At 45.4% G+C, this 24,036-nt stretch overlaps 1 protein-coding gene and 1 long non-coding RNA gene across 3 annotated transcripts in view; one reads left to right on the forward strand and one right to left on the reverse strand.

Moving 5' to 3' along the window:
* Window positions 1-1,682: 1,682 nt before the first annotated feature.
* LOC148124972 (uncharacterized) lies at window positions 1,683-17,323 on the forward strand. The gene is made up of 3 exons (XR_015744868.1): window positions 1,683-1,717; window positions 8,114-8,255; window positions 16,687-17,323. It is a non-coding gene; the product is annotated as an uncharacterized LOC148124972 (long non-coding RNA).
* LOC113445917 (cell adhesion molecule CEACAM5-like) overlaps window positions 14,247-24,036 on the reverse strand; it is a 46,666-nt gene continuing 36,876 nt past the window's right edge. Inside the window, exons 9-12 of one of the 2 annotated variants that reach the window (XM_087940141.1) lie at window positions 21,516-21,639; window positions 19,760-19,812; window positions 17,962-17,990; window positions 14,247-16,381 (exon numbers count right to left, since the gene is read on the reverse strand). In XM_087940141.1, coding sequence (XP_087796267.1) covers window positions 16,259-16,381; window positions 17,962-17,990; window positions 19,760-19,812; window positions 21,516-21,639 — 329 coding nt within the window. In that variant the 3' untranslated portion in view covers window positions 14,247-16,258. The remainder of the gene's footprint in view (window positions 16,382-17,961; window positions 17,991-19,759; window positions 19,813-21,515; window positions 21,640-24,036) is intronic. The other variant, XM_087940142.1, reaches the window with a different exon arrangement.

Raw genomic sequence — 24,036 nt, forward strand, 5'->3', positions numbered from 1 at the left:
CTCGAAGCGTCTCAAGTGAGAACAGAGTTGGAAGCAGGGGTGGGATTCAAATTTTGTAACAACTGGGTCTGTGGGCGTGGCTAAGTGGGCTTGGCCAGGTGACTAGGTGGGCGTGGCTTCTTTTGTTTTGCAGCACCCCCCCCCCTGTTTTTGGGGGGGCCTCAGGGAAGCCTCCTGGGTGAAGCAGTAAGACAGTGAGGGGAATTCCGGCATCGGAAGTGCTGATTGTTGGGAAGGAAATATCTTAAGGAGTGATTGGGCGGGAAGAACGCAGTCAGCGATGTTGGGCGGGCGCGATAAGGACTGACTGGGCGGGGAAAGGAGGGGCGGCAGGGGTGGGATTCAATTTTTTTAACAACCGGTTCTGTGGGCGTGGCTTAGTTGGTGGGCGTGGCTTGGTGGTCCTGTGACTGGCTGGGCGTGGTCAACTCAACATCACTCACATCGAGGCACGCATCTCCTCGCCTGGCCTCTCATGACAGTGGGGATGCTGCAACAGTCGTAAGCGTGAAAAATGGTCGTAAGTCACTTTTTTCAGTGCCATTGTAACTTTGAATGGTCCCTCCACACAAGCAAAGGACCAGCAAAGGAGGGGAAAAAAAACTCCAGAGAAGTTCCTGAGACAGGAAGTTTAGTCTTGCTAAGAATGTAATAAGGGTTAACAGAGAGGGAGTTTTTGTAAGCAACACCAGAATGTTTCCTTCCTGCCTTCCTTACAGGATTAGGCCAATTTCTTCTAACAACTGGTTCTCTGAACTGCTAAGAATGTTAACAACCAATTCTAGCAAATAGGTGCGAACCTATAGAATCCCACCCCTGAGGGGCGGGCAGAGAGGGGCCAGCCAGGGGCACGATTTGCCAGTTCTCCGAACTGCACAGAATCATAACAACCGGTTCTATAGAACTGGTCCGAACCAGTAGAATCCCACCCCTGCTTGGAAGGGACCTTGCAGGTCATCTAGCCCAACCCCCTGCTTGAGCATTTCTTATTTTATCCTGGATAAATGGCTATACCATTTCCCCTTCAGTAATTCTTCTGGTCTACTTACTGATTTTTTTAAAAAAGTTATGATGCATCCAAAAAGGTATTTTTTTTTTTTTGGCTACCCAGTACAGTTTCTCCCCATAATTGGACAAAGTGACCCAGCCGGCTTTCATGCCTAAGGTGGAACTAGAACTCCCAGTCTCCTGGTGATCGGCCCAAAGTCACCCAGCCAGCTTTCATGCCTAAGGTGGGACTAGAACTCCCAGTCTCCTGGTGATTGGCTCAAATTCACCCAACCAGCTTTCATGCCTAAGGTGGGACCAGAACTCCCAGTCTCCTGGTGGTCAGCCCAAAGTCACCCAGCCAGCTTTCATGCCTAAGGTGGGACCAGAACTCCCAGTCTCCTAGTGATCGGCTCAAATTCACCCAACCATCTTTCATGCCTAAGGTGGGACCAGAACTCCCAGTCTCCTGGTGATCAGCCCAAAGTCACCCAGCCAGCTTTCATGCCATAAGGCGAGACTAGAATTCCCCAATCTCCTGGTGATTGGCCAAAAGCCACCCAGCTTGCTTCTGGCAGGGGTAGGATGCTCTTTTGTGGGAAACCGAACGGGCCAAAGCGGATGTGGCCTCTTGAACAAAAAGCACACACACTTCCCTCAAAATGAAAACATCCTTGTGCACACTCAAAACACAAGTGGGACTTCAGCAGTAGAGACATACAGCACACAGGTAGGTTTGCGGTGGTGGTGGTTGAAAGGATAGGCATCGGGTGACCGCACTGTTGCAGGAAATTATGAGACTCAGACCTTGGAATCCAAAAATAAGTTGGTTTTATTTGCGCAAACAGGTTCAGAGTATTTTAGTGAGGGTCACTTCTGAACAACTTTCTTATTGAACAGCAAGTGCCTATATACTCCTTCAGAAGGGGCCAAACACACCAGTTATTCATTGGTTACTTGAAACACAGCTTTCCCCACTCCCCTGTTGTTAGGCTAGGATGGCTGGATGTCACAAACCCACCTTGCTAAACTCCCTAGCTTGTGGTTTTGTTACAAGCGAGACAAGGTATCTTGGCAAATATGACTTTGTGGCCGATAGATGATCCTTGTGGCTTGGCATTTCACAGCTCCTTGTTCTTTCTCTTGCTAATACCACCTATTTCACTATCTATAAAACTTGTATTATTATTTCTCTAAAATTAATATACTTTTCTGTCCTGCCTTAGTACCAAATAGCCTATTGTGCATGAAGCGGTTTCCCCTTCTTCTCTTTTCCACCCTCAGTCAACCTCGTTTGGCCAAGAAGGGACTGCAAACTTAAATCCCCGCATGGCTTTCCCACCGTTTCCACTAATCAATGGGTTGAAGCTATGGCAACCCAACAGCGCAGCTACATTTGATTTCGAAAATATATCGTTGCACAATGCGGCATATGTTATTGTGAACAGCGCTCCTCTGGCTTCAAACCCAGAATATCCATAGGGGAAAAAAAAAACAGCAACAACCAAGCACTAAAACAAACAAACCGAAAAATCAGATAAATCGATCAGGAGACATCCTCTTTTCATAACCCACTCCCCCCAAAAAACCTGTAGAAGTGCGCTCAGATACACCGCATACTTTTCGCATTGCAAAGCTATTGATAGATGCTGCTAAGATGAGATTCAGTACCATCTCAGTCTCTGTGTGTGTGTGTGTGTGTGTGTGTGTGTGTGACTTTAAAACAGAGCAAATAAACCCACTCCTTCCTTCTGCTAAGTTTGTCTCTGCCAGAAGCCCCCAGTTTTTATCCACAGCAACGCCAGATTTTATTTTCCTCAGCATATAATTATTTCTTTATCGGATGCCTTTTTATTGCCATACTTTAGCCCGAAGAAATAGTTGGTGAATAAGACAGGCCCTGCCTTAAGAGCTGTACAAGATAGTTCCTTGATTTCCAACAGTTCGTTTAGTGATTGCCACGGTTCAGAAAATTGGGTGACAGGAGCCTTTTTTTTTTAAAAAAAAAACCTAAATGCCAAATTGGATGCTGGGATGAGATTCAGGGTGGAATTTCACGCCTAAAAATAGTGTTTCCTGCAGTTTTTACAATTGGAGCGTTTTTGGTGCTTGCAGAGGAAAAACCATTCTGCCGCGATCAGAAAAATGGACGATTGGGAGTCAATTTTTGTTTTTTAACCCAAATGCCAAAATGGATGCTGGGATGAGATTCGGGGTGGAATTTCATGCTTAAAAATGGCATTTCTTGCTGTTTTTAAAAACGGAGTGGTTTGGGTTATTTATGACCTTTTTTTTCACAGTTACGACCTTCCCAGCATCCCCAAAAATTTGAGGCCCAACTTTTATTTATTTATTTATTTTGTTTGTCAAGCATGTATGAGAAAACATGTATAAGTATGAACATAACATATAAGCATGTAAGCATAAACGGGTGTAAGTATATACATAATAAATGAGTATGAATAAATGGATAAATGGGAAGAGCAGGACAGGGACGGTAGGCACACTGGTGCGCTTAGGCACGCCCCCTTATAGACCTCTTAGGAAGGGAGTGAGGTCCACAGTGGACAGTTTAATGTTAAAGTTTTGGGGGTTTGAGGATGTAACTATAGAGTCAGGGAGTAAGTTCTAGGCATTGACCGCTCTGTTGCTGAAATAATGTTTTCTGCAGTCGAGTTTGGAGCGGTTTACTTTGAGTTGGATCGATTGTTTGCCCGTGTGTTGTTGTGGTGGAAGCTGAAGTCATCGTTGATAGGTAGGACGTTGTAGCAGACAATTTTGTGTACTCAGCTTAGGTCAGACCGTAGGCGGTGAAGTTTTAGGTTGTCCAGGTCCAAAATTTTAAGCCTGGTAGCATACTGAGAGCAGAGGAGTGGAGTACTCGTCTCATGAAATATCTCTGGACTGCTCAGTTGTATTAATGTCTGTTATACAGTGTGGATTCTAGGCGGATGGGCTGTATTCGAGAATTGGTCTGGCAAAGGTTTTGTATATTTTAGGCCAATCATCAGGAGATAGTGAGTCCCACCTTAAGATATGAAAACTGGCTGATGGACTTTGGGCCAAAGCTCGCTCTTTCTCCTCAGATTAAGGGATTACACAGGGCCCTAAAAAAGGGAGTTTTAGAATGACTTATTTTGAACTGAAAAGCAAAAAGAAAACCTGAAGGAAGGTGTTTTTTTTTAGGCTGCAGGTCCAGATATGTCCACTAGGAGGCAGACTAACATCACGTACAAAAATATGCCGTTTATTTCTATATTTCTATGTAGTCTCCTTGATTTAAACAAAGGGACACCTAATTCCTAATCCCCAAACATGTCTGTCCATGAATTTAGAGACCTGAAACAAATCTGAAAATCCGTCAAGATCTACACATAAACCTTAGTGGAGATTGTTCCCAGCCTTGGTCAAGACAGTTTTGTTCAAATCCAGATTTTTTTAAAAAATATCAAATCTACCAATGGTTACGGCAACTATCCGTAGTCCTTGATTTTGAACAGTTTATGACCGTTGCAAGTTACAACGGCCCCCCCGAAGTTGACTTATGACCAATTTTCACAAGACCATAGCAGCATCCCCATGGTCATGTGATTAAAATTCAGATACTTGGCGACTGTCTCATATTTATGATGGTTGCAGCGTCCCGGAGTCATACGATCCCCTTCTGTGACCTTCTCACAATTGAAGTCAGGTCCACTTAATAACCGTGTTGCTAACTTAGCCACTGCAATGATTCACTTAACGAGAAGATCTGTGGCAAGAAAATCGTAAAATGGGCCAAAACTCACGTAACGATGTAAATTTTGAGCTCAATTGTCATAAGTCAAGGACTACCTGTAGGGTAAAAGCTAGAGAGAGTGGGACCAGTTCTACATAATAAGCAGAGTCTTATTGTTTTGTTTGAAGGATGCAACCTGCATTGCAAATACCATGTGTCCCCGAAAATAAGACCCTGTCTTATATTTTTTTTGCCACCAAAAAAGGCACCAGGTCTTATTTTGGGAGGATGTTATCCACTGACTATGTTCGCAACTGTCCAAAGGTAAGTAGTAGGGCAGCTCCACCCCCCACATCCCCACCCTAGCTTAATTTTTACCCGTGCAGTCAGGAGTGGGCGGGATCTTAATTAGGGCTTATTTTTTGGGGGGGTAGGGCTTATAATGAGCACACAAGTAAAAATCAAGCTAGGACTTTCAGGATAGGTTGTATTTTCAGGAAAACGGTATATATTGTCCTCACCCTTTTTCCTTAGACCCATGAGATCTAGAAACCTGCTGGTTTGGATTGTCCCTTTAAAAAAAACAATCAGCTTGCATTCCATATAGGTAAGACACTACACAATCAGTGGGCTGCCTTTTTTCCCATGGCATCCCTCCATAATTGACGAGAGGAGTGGCATGTTATTTTTTGAGCTCTTATTCAGAGGGCCGTAAAATACACCCAGTTGCTAAAACAATTCCGTAAATGGAGAGAATGCACTATTGAGTTGGCTTCTAATGACGAGATCGGCTTACTTCATGTGGATCTCTGGCTTGTTTAATGACAGGGAAGTTACTTTGCAATTATGTTCTGTATCAAGTTAGTTGGAAACACCAAACCTGGCTGAATCCAGTTGCCAAATGGATTCAGAAAAGCGTTTGCGTGGTCAGGTGGGAATTTAGCTAGACCGGAGCGGTGCAAAATTGGGCTTTGATCATAAACCCAGGAAATTGGTCGGACCATCGCTCCTCATTTTGAAGCAGGAAAGACTACAGGAAAGTTACAACTCTGCAGCTCAATTTAAGGGAAAAATGGGCCACTGACTCACATTTATGACAGTTGCAGTGTCCCGGGGTCATGTAACAGATAACAGATAATCAGAGTTGGAAGGGACCTTGTAGGTCATCTAGTCCAACCCCCTACCCAAGCGGGAGACCCTACACCATTTCTGACAAAGGGCAGACCAATCTCTTCTTGAAAGTCTCAAGTGATGAAGCTCCCACAACTTCCGAAGGGAAATTCTGTTCCATTGGTTGATTGTTCTCCCTGTCAGAAAGTTCCTCCTTATTTCCAGGTTGAATCTCTCCTTGTTCAGTTTCCATTCATTATTCCTTGTCTGGCCTACAGGTGCTTTAGAAAATAGCTTGACCCCCTTCTTCCTCCTCTCTGGGGCATCCCCTCAAATATTGGAAGGCTGCTATCCTGTGTCCCCTGGTCCTTCTCTTTACTAGACTAGCCAAGCCCAGTTCCTGTAACCGTTCTTCGTATGTTTTAGCCTCCGGTCCCCTAATCTTCTTTGTTGCTCTTTTTTGCACTCTTTCCTGAGTCTCAATATCTTTTTTACATCATGGCGATCAAAACATGGAGACCAAAACTTGGAATCAAAGGAAGTTAAAAGTTCTACAAAATGGGCCACTAAAGAAAACCATCAACGTCAATGGAAAACGATGGGTGGAAATGTGGGTGTGATATTCCCGAAAAAAATAGGGACATTTCTCTTGGCTTCAAGGCCACCAATTTCTCCATTCCTTCCCCTTCTAAACAGCCCTAAAATTTATGTACAGTAATTGGAAAGGACAGATTTGCGAAGGTTGGGCTCTTATCCTTGAAGGGCCTTGCTCTGCCTTATTTAAATTATCCATTATTTGTATTATTATTTTTATAAATTACTCAAGGTGGTGAACATACCCAAACACACTTTTTTTCCTATTTTTCCCCAACACAACAACCCTGCGAAGTGGGTTAGACTGAGTGAGAGGGACTGGCCCAAAGTCACCCAGCCGGCTTTCATGGCTGAGGCGGGACTAGAACTCCCAGTCTCCTGGTGATGGGCCCAAACTCCCTCAGGTGGCTTTTATGGCTGAAGTGGCACTAGAACTCGCCATCCCCCGGTTTCCAGGCTTGCTCCTTCACTGCTACTTCAAACTGGGTCTTTAAATTGTAATCTTAAACTTAAAGCTTCTAGTCTAGAGTGTTTTAATTTAGCCAGATGAGACCATCTGAAAAAAAAAAATCAAAACCCAACAACAATCCTCCCTTGTATTGCATGCAGAAAACACAAATCTGGCACCTTTGGAATCCTTTAGATCCCATGATTCAAATAAAATATTTGTAGGGTGTGAGGTCACTGGTGGAGCCAGAGTTCATGACTGTGTATACATTTCCTCATGGGCTTTTATGACCAACAATATTCATTGTCTGTTCTAAAAATAATCAGGTTGGTGAAATCAGTTCCTTGCTATGCACCCCGGGCAGAAACTGAAACCAGGTGAGAAGGTGGGGGAGGGAGAGGAAGAGAAGAGGGAAAAGGAGGCAAGAAAAAGAGAAGAAAAAAAGAGAAGAAAGAGAAGAATTTAGAATAATAGAGTTGGGAGGAACTTTTGAGGTCTTCTAGTCCAACCTCCTGACTAGGCAGGAAACCCTACACCACTTCAGACAAATGGTCATCCAACCTCTTCTTAAAAACCTCCAGTGTTGGAGCATTTACAACTTCTGGAGGCAAGTTGTCCCACGGATTAGTTGTTTTAAGTGTCAGGGAGTTTCTCCTTGGTTCTAAGAAGAAACAAGAAAGAGAAAAGGAGAGGAGAAGAGAAGAGAAGAGACGACAAAGAGAAAAGCAGGAGAAGGGAAGAGAGGAGAAAAGAGAAGAGAGGGGAAGAGAAAAGAAGAGAGGAGAAGATAAGAGGTGAGGGGGTGGGGACAGGAGAGAGGAGAGGAGAGAAGAGAAAAGAGAAAGGGAGAAGAGAGGAAGAAAGAAGAGAAGAGAAAAGAAGAAAAGAAGAGGGGAGGAGAAAAGGAGAGGAGAAGAGAAGAGAAAGGAAGAGAAGACCAGAGGAGGGGAGGGAAGAGGAGAAGAGAAAAGAAGAGAAAAGAAGAAAAGAGAAGAAGAGGAGAGGAGAAGAGAAGAGAAGAGGAATTGCCGTTGAATTAGCCTTAGGAAGGAACAAGCGAAGGAGAAAAAGGAATTTATGCGCTTGCTTTTTCCACACAGGGCGCTTCACCCACAAGGTCAGGTTAATGCATAATCAGCTACCCTTGCAACCTGTTGCCTTCCCAGCCTGGAAGGAGGCCGCGGCTCTTGTAGTCAAAACAGTTCTCAGAAGCTTCCAAAAGTGCCGAGGTTTAACGTCTCTTTCTCTCTCCGCAGGCTGATGAGTTGAGAAAGACACCCCACCAAAGGAAGAGGGGCAGCGGAGGAGAAGGAAAAAGCCAGCACCCCCAGTGGGAGATGCCAGGGCGTTGCTTAGAAGGAGGGAAAAAAAGAAAAAAGAAGAGAATTGCCACCCCTTGTACGTTGTCTCTGTTCCAAAGCTCCCGTAAAGGTCCCCTTCCTCAACAAATAGGGGTGGAGGTGTTTGGCTTTATTACTGCTTTACTACTGTTTTTAACACAGCAGTGAAGAACGCCCGAATTCATAGGGATGATAAAGAGATGGCCTGCCTTGGACAAACATCGTAAATCTCCGCCTTGTCCTGCGGCTTGTCTCTTAAAAGCGGTGTCAGAGTTACTTCCCAAGATTTAACTGGGTAGGGGGATGCGTCATCATCAAGGGATTTTTTTTTTTGGACTCCTAGCAACCACATCAAAATAGATTTTTGTCGCCTGGCGCATGGGTTCTCCCTAAACTGGGTTCTTTAACAGATTCACAGAGTTGGAAGGGACCTTGTAGGTCATCCAGTCCAACCCCCCACCCCCACCCTCAAGCAGGAGACACTACACCATTGCTGATAGGTGGTAGTCTTGGTCTCGTCTTGAAAGCTTCCAGGGATGAAGCTCCTACAACTTCTGAAGGCAACTTGTGTTCCATGGGTTGATAGCCATAGTGGTATTTTGAGAGCCACTTTAGTCTTTCTTTTCTTTCTTTCTTTCTTTCTTTCTTTCTTTCTTTCTTTCTTTCTTTCTTTCTTTCTTTCTTTCTTTCTTTCTTACTTTCTTTCCTTCCTTCCTTCCTTCCTTCCTTCCTTCCTTCCTTCTCTTTCTTTCTTTCTTTCTTTCTTTCTTTCTTTCTTTCTTTCTTTCTTTCTTTCTTTCTTTTCTTTCTTTCTTCCTTCCTTCCTTCCTCTCCTCCTTCTTCTCTCTTCCTTCTCTCTTCTTTCTTTCTTTCTTTCTTTCTTTCTTTCTGTCTCTCTCTCTCTCTCTCTCTCTTCTTTTTTTCCATAAAATTGGGTGTGACTCACTTAACAATCGTTTAGCAACGGGAATTTGGGTTGTAAGTCAAGGATTATCTGTAACTCCAGAGCAGCCTTTTTGAGGCAACTACGACAAATCCAGCACTTAAGAGACAGATGTTTGTCGTGGCCCCCGTGTTCGTCTAAAACACATCTCTTTTTCATGCCTCTTTTTTGGGATTTGGGGTGGGTGGGTCCCTTAATAAAACACCCCCCACCAAAGCCGACCCCAAAGCCCGAAGCCTGCCCACCCTCTCTTTAAATAGGTCCTTCCAACACGACAGATGGAGGGGCCGGAGGTCAACTAGCACTTTCTAAAATTACCTCCTCTTTCTTTTCCCTCTTTACATTCAGCAGCAGAGGCCGCCTTCGGAGCTAACCTATTTTAGAAATCCAAAGTGTGCGGCCCCCAAACCCACCCTCCCCCAAAACAGGGAGTGGGGGGGGGGAAGTATGCATATGTTTCCTTGTCTCAATTTATCAAGGAGAACTTCCATTTTCTCATCCCCCCCTTCCCCGCTTGGTTCGATTGCCTTGCAAAGGTTTAACGTTAAGGGTTTCCTAGCGTGAGTTCAGATTCCTTGGCTGTGTGTGTGTGTGTGTGTGTGTGTGTGTGTGTGTGTGTAGGGGGGGTCCATCCAGAAATTAAATTTCCAAGTGGGAGGCATTGCCGCCGTTATTTGCAGACGCCGCGGTGCCACGAGCAACCTGCTGCTTTGCACACCATGTTGGTAGAGACAATATTTTACAGGTTTACAGATGGACGGAGTTGGAAGGGACCTTGTAGGTCATCTAGCCCAGCCCCCCGCCCAAGCAGGAGACCCTACACCATTTCTGACAGGGCAGTCCAGTCTCTTCTCGAAAGCTTCCAGGGATGAAGCTCCCGCAACTTCCGAAGCCGACTTCTGTCAAAAAATTTCTTCTTATTTCCAGGTTGAATCTTTCCTTGTTCTGTTTCCAACCATTATTTCTTTTTCTTTCTTTTTTTTTTTTAACAATGGGATATTTATGGCAGGAAGGTTTTCTTTTCCTAGTGATGTTGGGGACAAAAATATCCCTGTCTCTTCTCCCTTTTTAATCAAAGGCCCCTGTCAGCTCTGTTGGACTACAACTGCCATCGTCCCCAGCCAGCAACATTTTCTCCCAACTTCGGCCAGGCGTTGAAAAAAAAAAATCTCGGAAAAGTTGCAGAGGGCCAATTCTCACATCTCCCTAATTTTGTGTGTGTGTGTGGTGGTGGTGGTGGGGGAAATCAATCAATTAGAAGAGAGCTGGAAGGCACCTTGGAGGTCATCTAGTCCAACCCCTTCTCAAGCAGGAGACCCTATACAATCTCAGACAAGTGACTGTCCAGTCTTTTCTTAAAAACTTGCAGTGATGGGAGAACCCCCCAAAATTCTGGAGGCTTCATTGTTCCACTGGTTGACTGTCCTCACTTATTCATGGGATTAAAAATGCTCCAAGGAACATGCGCTATGAATTGTGTTATGCACCACGATTGGATGATAATAGCCTGCGTCTCACCGCCAGCCTGCAATGGAAGCATTTAAAAACTGCTGTTTACCTGTCCAGATTTTAATATTTTCCCCTGCTGGCTTTCTCTTGTTGATACTGATGGCACAAACAGGGTCCAACATATCTCTGTCCTTAGTGCAGGTAGTCCTTGAGTTATAGATTTCTGTTCCTTGAGCCCCAGATTTCTGTTCCTAAGCGAGACAGCGGTGAAGTTAAACTTTGCCCCGTTTTAGGAACTTTCCTGCCATGCTCGTTATGCAAATCACTGCCTGTGTTAGTGACACGTTGTTAAGTGGAACTGGCTTCCCCATTCACTTTGCTTGTCAGAAGGTTGCAACTCTAGGGCGCTGCAATCATCGTAAATACGAGCCAGTTGCCAAGGATCTGAACTTTGATCACAGGACCGTGGAGATGCTGCAATGGTTATTAGGGGTGGGATTCAAATTTCGTAACAACCGGTTCTGTGGGTGTGGCTAGGTGGGTGTGGTTAGGTGGGCATGGCCGTGTAACTGGGTGTTGTGGTTAGCCGTCAGCAGGTGCGTACGGCTGAGGAGAGCAAGGACTCAGATGAGGGGCCAGGACCGTTAGGGAGTGGACTGCTGCCTTCAGAGATTGTGGGGGCTGGCAGCAGTGATGAGGAGGTTCCCGAGGAGCCTGTGCCAAGTGTGCGTGCACGCAGGATTGCGCATAGGAAAGAGCAGCTGCAACAACACGGGCGACTCGGGAGTAAGGCTGCAAGGTAATGGCCCCTCCTTCAAGAAGATAAAAGCCAGCTGTGAAACTGACCTTCTTTGCAGAAGGCAAAGACATTTTGAAGCTCCAGCCTCGTGGATATTCCAGTATCCTGAGTTTGTATTTGAAGATTCTTATTTTGCAAATTATTTCTTGCCAGTTATCTTTTTTTGCAAGTCTCGCACAGTTTGGCAAGGCTTGTGCGAATTATTTTGTAAAAGCGTTCCAAGGTTTCTGTTCCTTTTGGATGGTGTTTGATTTGTTGGAAAAGGGTGTCGGTCAGAACACTGGGTGGGCATGGCTTCTTCCACTTCTTTTGCAGCAATTCCCCCACCTCCCTGTTTTTGGGCCTTCTGTGCCTCAGGAAAGCCTCCTGGTGGGGTGTTTTTGATCCCAGGAAGCTATCCTGAGGCTCAAGAAGGAAAAAAAAAACTAAGCCGGGGGGGACAGCATGCAGCAACCCCTCCTGCACTCTGTTTTTGGGGCCTTCTGTGCCTCAAGGGAGTCTCCTGGGGGGTGTTTTTGCTCCCAGGAGGCTTCCCTGGGGCCCAGGAAGGCAAAAAAAATGGAGGGGGGGGCAGGGGGTGCTGTGCCCCCCTTCATTTTTTGCCCTCCTGGGCTTCAGGGAAGCCACCTGGGTGAAGCAGTAAGACAGTGAAGGGAATCCCTGCACAGTTGATCAGAGGAACAGCTGATCGTCAGGGGAAAAAAAAGAAATACCTTAAGGTGTGACTGGGCGCAGGAGAACACAGTCAGCGATATCGGGCCTGTGCGCAATGTTGCGCATGCACGATAAGGACTGACTGGGCGGGGAGGCGAGAGGCGGGTGGAGAGGGGTGGGGCCAGCCGGGGGTACGATTTGCCAGTTCTCTGACCTGCACTGAATCATAACAACCAGTTCGATAGAACCGATCCGAACCAGTAGAATCCCACCCCTGATGGTCATAAGTGTGAAATACGGTCATCAAGTCGCTTTTTTCAGTGCCGTTCTAACTTCTGAAGAGTCATACTGGCTTTGGTGTTGGAGGCACCGAGGCACTTATGGGGTGAAAATATTAGCTGGTGACATCACTGTTGACCAGGGGGATGCCCGGTTGGGGGCTCATTTCATGTCCCTCTTAGGTTTCCCACCAAAGAGATACCCATCTATGTAGTTTCGGCCGCCTGTTTTCCAAACTGTTGAGTTGGCAGGAGCTGGAGTGAATGACAGGAACTCGCCCCGTCACACAGCAGCAACTGGGTCTCAAACGCGGGCTTGCCAATTGTCAACCTGGTCTCCAAACACGTGAACCACCGCGGTTACCCCAATAGTCATCAAATGAACGGTTGTAAGCTGAGGACTACCTGGGTTAGGGTTCATTTTACAGCAAAAGATTCATGTCTTTCATATTTACATCTGTACCGAAGAGAGTCAGAGCTTCTTCTTTTTCTATATTTATCTCCCTTTTCTTTTTCTGCACAGCCATCCGCCCTGGGGGATCTGATCCAACAATATTCTCATGAAAATATGGACATGGTTGTAAAATATAGCAAAGCAGCCCCATCTCAGGAATCAAGCCTTGATTGAATGGGAAGACCCACAGCTAATTAAGGTTTATGTGAATAATCTTGGTCTAGTGGTTAAGACATGAGGCTAGAAAGTTGGAAAAGGGAGTTCTGGTCTCTTTTAAACCATGAAAGATGGCTGGGTGGCTTTGGGCCAATCACATGGAGATGGAGCGTTCTAGTCCCGCCTTAGCCATGAAAGCCGGCTTGATGACTTTGGGCCAATCCCACGGAGACGGGGAGTTCTAGTCCCTCATTGGGCATGAAAGTCAGCTGGATAACTTTGAGCCAATCACCACAGGAGACAGCGAGTTCTAGTCCCACCTTAGCCATGAAAGCCGGCTGGGTGATTTTGGGCCAGTGCCTTTCTCTCAGCCCACCTCACAGGGTTGCTGTTTGTGGGGAAAATAGGAGGAGGGAGAATTATTTGTCAACGAACAAAAATGAAATACAAATAAAGAAATAAACAAAATGTGCAAGGATCACAAACATTCTGTGTACCGCACAGACTGCAGAGAAACTGCTTAATTATACACCGCAGGATAATTATGGTGTACTGTGTAAGTGTTTAGGTATATAAGGAGTTACTGTTATCGGAAAGAACCGTGGCCTTTTAAATAACCCTGTCAGAACTTGTGCCTGCTGAAGGCTTAGAATTGCCTCCCATCACCCACCCTCAAAGATTTGTGACTTACCAAGTTGAATGCAAGCCACTATATATACACACATTAACATTTCTGATCACTTGGTAACCTCGGATAACAATTTCCTCCTTGCAACGGTTTTTTTGCAGCCACCCCATGCATGCAACCCGAAGAGAGGAAGAAGCTATGCATTTCGGGGAAAATAGAATCTTCCCTCCCCCCTCCCCCCAATCTGTGGGGTCCTTGATGCTGTCTGAGGTTGGTTGTTCTCTTGCAGAGATTTCGCTACTCGTAACACTGATGATGTTATCTAGTTGGGTCAGGAAATGTCTGCAGGAAAACCACCAAGATCAGAGAGCACCCACATCGTCGTCTTCCTCCTCCTCCTCCTCCTCCTCCTCCTCCTCCCTCCTCCTCCTCCTCTCTGCAAACCCCACTCCCTTCTAGCACTGATGATGTTACCTAGTTGGGTCATGAAACGTCTGCCGGAAAACAACCCAGCTCAGAGAGCACCAAGGACCCCCTCATTTCAACCCTAAATGACAAATATTCTCCTTTATTGCTTCCTTCGCAAATCTACAAGGCAACAACAAACTTGATATGAACAATTGTTGGCTTCCCTGCAACCGAGAGCAATTCCGATTTTTTCTTTTAAGGGCTGATGACATACAAACTCTTTTTCCCGTTTTATTATTTTTTATTTAAATTTAAAAAAAAAAAAGATATCCAGACACATCCATTGAAAAAAAAATCAGCTTAAAACCACGGCGAAACAACCTGCCAAGCCCAAATACGACAATTAACACGAGGACTCTCCATGGGAGTTCCTTCGCAGCTTCTTCTCTTTCCAGAAAAATAGGATGATAGATGGTTCCGTTTGGAGACCGGGGAACGTTAAACGCGACGTCCTTATTCCAAAACACTGTGCCATTGTCCTCTTGCTCCAAGGCTGTGCAGCCACACCCGACCATTAGTTGTGAGGCCTAGGCTGTAGGAGATGCTATCGTGCCAGGGAGGGAGAAGCTGATTGGGGGGGGGGGGTTGACTCCTTTGGTCAAGAAACAGGGAAGGCAGAAGGAGCGGAGGGACTGAACTGGCTATCCTAACACCAAGCAGCAGATATTAAAAAATACATTTTTCTTCTCTCCTGCTCCAGACCTTAAACGGTTTTGCATTTGGAGGCAAGACAAGACTGGCTAATTCTAATACCGTTTAATTGAAGCAGGCAGACTGCTTAACTGTTAGTAAAGGCAGTTGCTTTTTTTCTCCAAAATGAGGAGACTCCCTTGGCTAAACACACCTACTCTCCACGCTTGGTTGCCTTCAATGAGGCTGCCTTCCTTTCTGTCCAGCTCAAGCATTTTTTTCGGCAGCGGGGGAAGTTAATCTAAACTTTTGAGCCCTGTATTTAACAATTCTCCTACGCTGGCAGGTCATTCGAAAAGCTTCTTCTCATGGTAGCTCCATGCAACACCCCAAACGGTCCTACCAAGAGGGAAGAAGTCCACCTGAAGAGCTGGGACCGGCCCAAAGAGATGGTTGCTCCAAGCTTTTTCAAGTTCATTGTACATGTGTAGTGCATTGACGATAAACGTTTGATTTGATTTTTGCAGGAAGTTCATCCAAAGTTCTGGAATTGTCAGCAAACCCCCCGAAGACATTTTCATCTGCCACTCAAGAGTTCTGGAAAACCTCACTGGGAGAATTAAACCTCTGTCCGGTGCTCACCCTTATCCTCCCCTCCTGCCCAGCAAATGCCAGTTTGCTGGAGAAAAAAAGAAACCTAGGAAAAGTTATTTTTCAAACAGGGAGCTCATTGCTCACGTCACTCTCTGGCTCGTGACTGTTCTTCGTTTGTTTGTGTCTTCTGATTTGTGTAGCTGATCTGGAAAAAACAAGGACGGTTCCAGAAGGAAAATCACAATGCCCTTTGTCGTTACCACCTCCCACCGCAACCTCCAGGAACAGAGGCCCAATTGATCTACCTATTGATTTAAAAATTGCAAAGAGACATTTGAGGATCTAGAAGGAGCAGAATCTGGCTGGGGGAAAATCAGCTCTTCTGGCTTCTAAAAAACAGCAAAGACCAGCAGCACATCATATGCTTTCCCGAGGCAACGAGACCTTTAAAAAAAAAAAAATTTTTTTTTTCCACGTGGCACGAAAAGCCCAGGAGGGTAGGAGCCACAGCTGGCTGGCAACACCAAACTCAAGTTTGCAAAACAAAACAACAAACTAAAAAGAAGGAACCGTTTTGGCACGCTCAGGAATCACAGAGAGGACGCGAATGGGAGGGAAGGCCAATGAGAATGTAAATGCAACCTCTTGTTTTGCTTCCTGCCCTGTTCAGAGGGGTGAAACAGTCTCCCTGCTGCACACATGATAAAAATGCATGCGCCGGCTCTCGCATGAGGCTGCCAGCCCTTTCATGACATCCTGGAGAATAAACTCGGTTGGTCGCTGCTGTTTTGCATCCAACTTTGAGAGGCTGGGTGGCACTTGGACAGGAATGGATCACGTGGGAAGGGTTTTCTTCCCCTTCCTTTTTGGAAAAGATCATTTTTATCCTTCCCTTCTTCCCCAGAAAAGCTCGCCACCGGAACCCAGCCGAAAGAGGAAGGAAGCAGAAGGATGGGAGGGAAAGCTCCTGGGTTAAATAACCTCTCCCAGAGAAAGACCAATCCACAATCATTTTTTCTTGATTTCAGAATAAATGATCCCGCTGTCCAAAGGCTGGGGGGATTTTGAGAGTGGCTGAGAAGTGTTTTTTGTGTTGAAAGCTAGTGTTGAATATTGTATGTCTTCTTCACCCTGTAAAAGAGGAAAGCGGATGGGAAGGGGAAGAGAAGGGAAGATTAGAACGCAGGACATAGAACAATAGAGACACAGACAACTAACTGTCTCTCTCTCTTTCTCTGTATCTCTCTGTCTCTGTCTCTGTATGTCTTTCTGTATCTCTCTGTCTCTCTGTCTCTCTTCCTCCTCTGTCTCTCTGTCTCTGTCTCTCTCTCCCCATTTCTCTCTATTTTTCTCTCTCGGTGTCTCTCTTCCTCCCCCTCCCCCTCTCTGTCTCTCTCTCTCTGTTTCTGCCTCTTTCTCTCTCTCTCAATCCTCAGGGTGAAAATCTGTGCAGAACTGCCTTGCGTCGTCGTCAGCTCTCCACCAAGGAAGAAACAAGAAAGAGGAATAGCAACGATGACACAACCACATGCGCCTTTGGAGACAGATACCAAACAAGGCACGCAAACATTAGTTCAGCGTTTTCACAGCAAACCCACTTCGCCCTTCCAACATGGCAAATGATTTGGGAAGCCCAAGAAGTCCATTTTAGAATACGCACCCCAAAAACATGTAATTTGTCAAGCTAGGATTTAAATACTCATGCTTTTCTATTTGAATTCTTTTTGCCTCTTGCCCCTGTTTTCTCTAGAGGTGTTATGGTCGTTCGGCTTGGATTCTGCTCATTTTAAGCATCATCACCGCCTCCAATACTTGTGCCAAGTTAAAAGCACTGGAGGCCCAAAAAGAAAGTGACAACTCTTCCTGCACTTGTAGGGGCCCAGAAAACTGGCACTAGAAATATCTATGTAGTTTCCTAACAGGTTTTTTCCCGCAACAGCTTTGGAAATTCTCAGCAAGTGTTTTGTTTCACAACTGAATCTGGTTTTCTTAAAACTCTTCTTGGTGGCCGACAACTGACTATACTACAGAAATATTTAACTTACCCAAACTTACCCATGAGTCAAAAAATAAAGGGCCCTCTTGATTGTCTGAACTGGCACTATACTTTACTCACCTTGTTTGGGTTCCTGAGTCTTTAGAATCCATGAAGGTTATGATGACCCCAGGGAATAATTGATATTAACGATATAATAATAATACAATAATATGATGCACCTTCGTAGCAACTTGGTCTACAGAATACAGCAAGTTCTTATTGGGCTTTTGTTTTATTTGGTTTTCAAATAATCTGGAGATACGTACAGGCAATCCTTTGATCATCCCTAGACTTTCAGTCGTGATTGTGGTCTTTAAGTTGAATCAGGCCAGATTTTATGATAATTTTTATGATGGTCGTTAACTTTTTCCAAGGTTGTCGTAACTTTGAACTATCGTTAAACAAATGGGTATAACTTGAGGACTCCCTGCATGATTGCTTGCTGAAGTCTGTAGAACAAACTGCCACGGAAGAAAGGTAGCATGAATGAAATAGTGGGCCATTTTTAAACTGGCCCTTCGTCTCTCTCTCTCTTTCTCTCTCTCTCTCTCCCTCTCTCTCAATATTGAAAATGGATTTTAAAGTTAGATCCCAATATTTCCAGTTTTCTAATTGACCTTCTTTCCACCTTGAAATCTGCACATGATAGAAATTATAAGTATTCCATTCTTACCGGTTTGGACTTGGTATCAGTGGCCTGGTCTGAAATGACAGAGACAAATAGGACACACACAGAGAAAAACTATCAGGGAACTGGAATAAACAAAATAGCATCCATGCCCGTAATACACACATACAGGCGTGGATTCTTGTCTGAAACCACATATGCTGGCAAGGAAGTCTCTCCTGATTTAAGGGACATGGCAGGGCATGGGGAAAACATCAAGTTTCTCCTCTCCGTGCCAAGGTGATCTCCAACTACATTCTTATTTTGTTTTCTGGATTATTATCTCCAACTAAAGGCCAGGGAAGGAAGAGCCATGATGGTCCAAGTCCCTTCTGGTGGAGTTCTTGATGCTCTCTTAAACTTGGTGGTTTCTGGGTAGAGTTGGGTCATGAAACAAGAAGATCATCAAGCTCAGAGGGCATCGAGAAGTCCACCGTTCAATCCCAAGCTACAGATTCGCTTCTGTTGAGTGGTCCTTCCATATGAAGCTCTTAAAGAACTTCCAGATCATGGGAGATCAACGGAAGATCATTGTTGGTTTGACAGAAGGGACTGGAGATTTCTAGAATGGGAAATCTCCCATGGTTCAACTCAACTACCTTCCCTTCCTACCTGAGTCCAGGTCCGGACCATCCAAGCCAATGCAAGGGTAGAACAAAGAGGCCAACAGCTTCCCCCACCCGACATGCCTTCTTCATGCTTGTATCCATGTAGCAGAAGCTCAACGGAGATGAAGAACCATTTCTCTAAATGATCATCTGGCCTAATCTCACCACCTCTGGGGAGCTACAGGGGTTTCACCCATTCACCCCACCGCCCCCATGAAAGCTAAATGTAATCTAGCAGCAGAAATCCCAGGTGATCCTGGTTTTAGGGCTAATTGAGGACAGAGGGAGAACCACAGAATGACAGGGGAGAAGAAGAGAGATGAGCCTCAAGAAAAGCAGTAGCTTTTTCCAGAAACCAAGATGCCTGGAGTAAAATCAGGGATGGAAATGGGAGCCAGACCAGCTGGGAAAAAGCCCAACCCATACCTAAAGAACATGCAGGAATTTCCCAGGATGCATTTGGGCTGTGGATGGAGGCACCTACGTTCCTACACTCTTGGCTTTTCAAGCAGTATTTCTCAACTGCCACCATTTTAAAACGCGTGGACTCCAACTCCCAGAATTCCCCAGTCATGCAGGAATTTCCCCAGGATGCATTTGGGCGGTGGGTGGAGAAACCTGTTCTTCTATGCTCCAAATCTACAGCAGTGTTTCTCAACCATTGGCATTTTAAGAGGTGTGGATGTCAACTCCCAGAATTCCCCAGCCAGCCAGGGGTCTCCAACCTTAGCAACTTTAAGACTTGTGGACTTCAAGTCCCAGAATTCTCCAGGCTCTCTTTTAACATTACCCCCACAACAACAGTCCTGTGAGGTAAGTTTGACCAAGAGAGGAAATGACCCAGAGTCACCCACCAAGTGTTCAGGTTCAAGATGGACTCGAAACTTGGTTCTTATCTTAACCCCTGTTTGGGCAAGAAGTCAGACTAGAACAGAGGTCTCCAACCCTGGCAACTTTAAGACTTGTGGACTTCAACTCCCAGAAGGAACTCTGGGAGTTGAAGTCCACAAGTCTTAAAGTTGCCAAGCTTGGAGACCCCTGCTCTAAAGAATGCAGGAAAATCTCTTCCACCTTTTCTCCAGGGTTAGAGGGGCTCTCCTAAACCGTGAGGCGACGTGTTAGTAGCGGGGAGACCGTATCACGAATACAGGCATGCGTCACACAGATCCCGGCCCGGCCCAAGGGCTGATACTTACTGTGGCCGGGTGCCGAGGGTATGTTTCCATTGGATGCGTGCTGTTCCTTCTTCCTAAATAAATAGCAGATATGTGTGACCCCCAAACGAAGCGGGGATCTATTTCCCGACACAGGCAGCAAGTTATTTGGGGTCCTGCACTACTAACCTTCCCTCCCCAGGGGTGGGATTCAAATTTTTAACAACTGGTTCTGTGGGCGTGGCTTAGGTGGTGGGCATGGCTTGGTCATCATGTTATTGGCTGGGCATGGCCAACTCAACATCACTCACATTGAGGCATGTTTCTCCTCGCCTGGCCTCTCATGACTGTGGGGATGCTGCAACATTTCGTAAGCGTGAAAAATGGTCATAAGTCACTTTTTTCAGTGCCATTGTAACTTTGAATGGTCACTCCACACAAGCAAAGTACCAGCAAAGGAGGGGGGGAAAACTCCAGAGAAGTTCCTGAGACAGGAAGTCTAGTCCTGCCAAGAATGTAATAAGGGTTAACCGAGAGGCAGTTTCCGTAAGCAATACCAGAATGTTTCCTTCCTGCCTTCCTTACAGGATTAGGCCAGGAATTTCTTCTAACAACCGGTTCTCCGAACTGCGTAGAATGTGAACAACTGGTTCTAGCGAATAGGTGCGTACTGGTAGAATCCCACCCCTGTCCCTCCCCCAATTCTTAGAAATTCAACCCTTCCTGGCTGTTTATCTAGTTAAGACATCAGGAAAGACTCTGGTCTTTCCCAAAGATTAACTGGGACTATAACTCCCAGTATCCCCAGCCAGCATACCTGTTGGCTCATCCATGGGGATTATAGCTCCACATACCTGGAAGGCCTCAGAAATTGCAACGTTGATGTGTCCAGTTGAGGTTAGTCTGTTCTTATGGCCCATTGTGATCCGGTCTGTTAGAAGTATTAGATCCAGCAATGGGCACTGAATCTAATCCCAGATCTACAGGGATACTGGGATGTGGATACCTGCTCTGTTCCTTAGTGGATCCCATGGTTGTGGTCCACCAGTGGCCTGCGGAGCATGGGCCAGTCCTGGAGTCTGGGGAGTGCTCAGACAAGGGATCTGGATCTGACACAGAGATGGGGCCATCTGAGAGTTATAGGCTGACTCCAGAGCCTCCAGAATCTGACATCAGCAAGGCAGAGGGAGCCTGTTCCCAGTGCACGCTTGCACAGAGCTGCCAGAAGGCAAGAACAGTTAAGACAAAAGAGGCGACTCGGGAGTAAGGCTTGGAGATAATTGGCCCCTCCCATAAGACATCAAGGGGGAGCAAAGGGACATGAGCCTTTGCAGGAAGCAACTTTGTTCATTCCAGTCGGTTTAAACTCTGAAGCTTCGTGTTGACTTTGTGCTCCGTTTGGTCTTGTACAGCTAATTGGCAATTTAGTCACTGGCAGCATTTCAAGGGAGATAAAGGTGAGTGCTTATCAGCCTTATCCCGAAAGACTGTGGCAGACTTCTTTTGGACTATTCATAAACTGTTTGGGACTCATTATGGGCTGTGAGTGCATATTAGAACTGTTGTGCCCTGCCATTTGCCCCCTTAAAAGAGCTTCCAAAAGATTGTACCAGGAGAGATTCTGATCCAAGGTGAAGAAGGAGGAAAGAAAACAACCATTGGTGAGATTGGTGCCACCAGACCGTTAGAGTGCAAGTCCAAAGTTAAGTGAAACCGGGCACCCAGAGGAAGAAGGACCCAGAGAAGTTCGATAAGATGATGCACCCAATTGGGAACGCCGACTCGGTGGGGGACTTACCAACAGGAAGCCTTGGTGCACAGGAAGTACACAACGATCACGCAAAGCACCACGCCAGCCACAGAACCGATAGTTGTTCCAGCAATGGCTGCAGGCGACATACGGGACTGTATCGAACTCTCATCTGTCAGAGAAGACATGTGAAGGAAACAGAAAGGAAGACTCCAATATTTAGTTGTTTGGAAACACTTTTACTCCTTCTCAGTCAGAATGGGTAAATGACCGTGATGTCAGGGCCCCTAAACTTGTACAAGCTTTTCGCTCTAAATATCCTGACAAACCTTGATGTACTTTTGTATATATAGCTTTATCTGGAATGTTTATTTTCCTGTTATTTTCCTATCTTCTCTTTCCCAAGGTCTAACGCCTCTTTTGCAGGAGGGCAGAATGTCAGCCTCCAAGAATTCTTCCTGGCATCTTTTACTGCTTGACTCTTGCCGGCTGCCATGGAAATGGGGAGATGGATAATTGGGCTTCTTGGGGAAAGGGAGCTGGAGGTTGAAGTTGTGTGAACTGTAAAAGATGTGACGCTTTCCTGCTTTCTGTGCAAATGCAGCCACTTATCTTCCCTAGGCCAACCGTCTTGGCATACCAGATGCGTGAGACGCTACCTGAAGATGTCACCCACTTGACATTATACACCCCTCAGAGTGGATGTCCAGTGTGAACTGTTGGGGGAGGGGACTTGGGATAACTTTTAATATGTAATTTCTGTGCCTATTTGCCTCAGATCTTGCCTTCCTTTTGCTGCTATCACTTCATAGCCAGTTAAAAGTACTTTTCTCTATTTTAAATGAAGTCTAAGGGTTTCTTTCTTGGATTTTGAATCCAGCTGACATTAAGCAAGATCTGAGGCAAATAGACGTGGTGGCCTCGTGGTGAAGCTAATCGCCTCACGTTGGGAAAGTTGGGGGTTCGATTTCAGTGGAAGTCCTACCCTATGCCTGGTATTTTTTATCTATTGATTTTATTTATTTATAATTTGCCAAACAGAAACAAAAACACAAATAATATAAAAATATAAAATGACAGGGACGATAGGCACATGAGTGCACTTAGGCGCGCCCCCTTTACGGACCTCTTAAATATGAAGTGAGCTCCACGGAAGTCAATTTGTGACTAAAACTGTGAAAATGTGTAGCTGAGACAACTGAATCAGGTAGAGCATTCCAGACTTTGACAAATCTATTACAAAAATCGTATTTCTTTACAGTCAAGTTTAGAATGGTTTACGCTGAGTTTAAAATGGTCGTTTTGCACGTGTATTATTGCAATTAAAACAGGAAAAGTCATTTACAGGTAAAATATTACTATGTACAATTTTGTATCTTCTGAACATGGAGCTAAGATGGGAATCCAACAGAATAACAAGAGTTGGGAAAGACTTTGGAGGTCTTCTAGTCCAACCAGCAGGAGACCCTATATCAAAGGTCTCCAAACTTGACCGCTTTAAGTCTTGTGGAATTCAACTCCCAGGATTCTCCAACCACAAGTCTTAAAGTTGCCAAGTTTGGAGACCTCTGCTCTACAGCATTTCAGACAATCTATTTTTAAAAACCTCCAGTGATGGAGTGCCTAAAACTTCTGAAGGCAGGTTGCTCCCCTGGTTAATTGTTCTCACTGTCATGAAAATTTCAGTGGAGCTGTAGCCCTTGCACCTTTAAGAATAAACATTTCCCTAGTACTGTACACTGTTTCCCAAGCTTGGCTATTTTTAGGGATTTGGACTTCAACTGCCAGAATTCTTATCAGCAGCCATGCTGGCAGTGGAACTCTGAGAGTTGAAGTGGAAACGATCTCCAGAAATGATCAAGGTTGGAAAACGTTGCCTTGGTAGGAGAAAGTATAATCTCAAAAGCTGTGGATGCTGACACAATCCCGTGTGTCAAAAAAAACAGCTTGTCACCTCAGCTTCCCACACCCGATTCTGGCTTCTGAACACTGACACACAAGTAGAAGGTGTGACACCGCAGGGGATAACGTGGAGAAGGATGGCTTTTGCCATACTTGCTCAAAACAATCTCAGGGAACACTTGGGTATGGGGGAGAGAAGGAATGCCATGACAACCTGATAGAAAAGTTTACAGTCTAGATTCACAAATGCTTATCAATTGGTGGTGCTAAAACAACACAACAAAGATTTCCACGGTGCAAGTGAAAAAGCATTTAATATCTATATGCTGCTAAAGCTCCCTTTCCTGTAAGCTTTAACTGGGCAAAACTGGGCAAATCACAGGACAAATAAATAATGGATGGAAACTGAACAAGGAGAGATTCAACCTGGGAATAAGGAGACATTTTCTCACAGTGAGAACCATCAACGAATCAGCTTGCCTTCGGAAGTTGTGGAAGCTTCATCACTTGAGAATTTCAAGAAAAGACTGGACTGACATCTAACAAAAATGGTGTAGTGTCTGCTTGGACGGGGGGTTGGGCTAGATGACCTACAAGGTCCCTTCAAACTCGGTTAATCTGTATAATCTGTTGTTTTGATTCAAGCTACCTCAAATAAGCTCATTTA

This window comes from Pseudonaja textilis, chromosome 10 (assembly GCF_049901715.1).
Source record: "Pseudonaja textilis isolate UNSWEBS1 chromosome 10, rPseTex1.2, whole genome shotgun sequence".
NCBI lineage: Eukaryota > Metazoa > Chordata > Lepidosauria > Squamata > Elapidae > Pseudonaja > Pseudonaja textilis.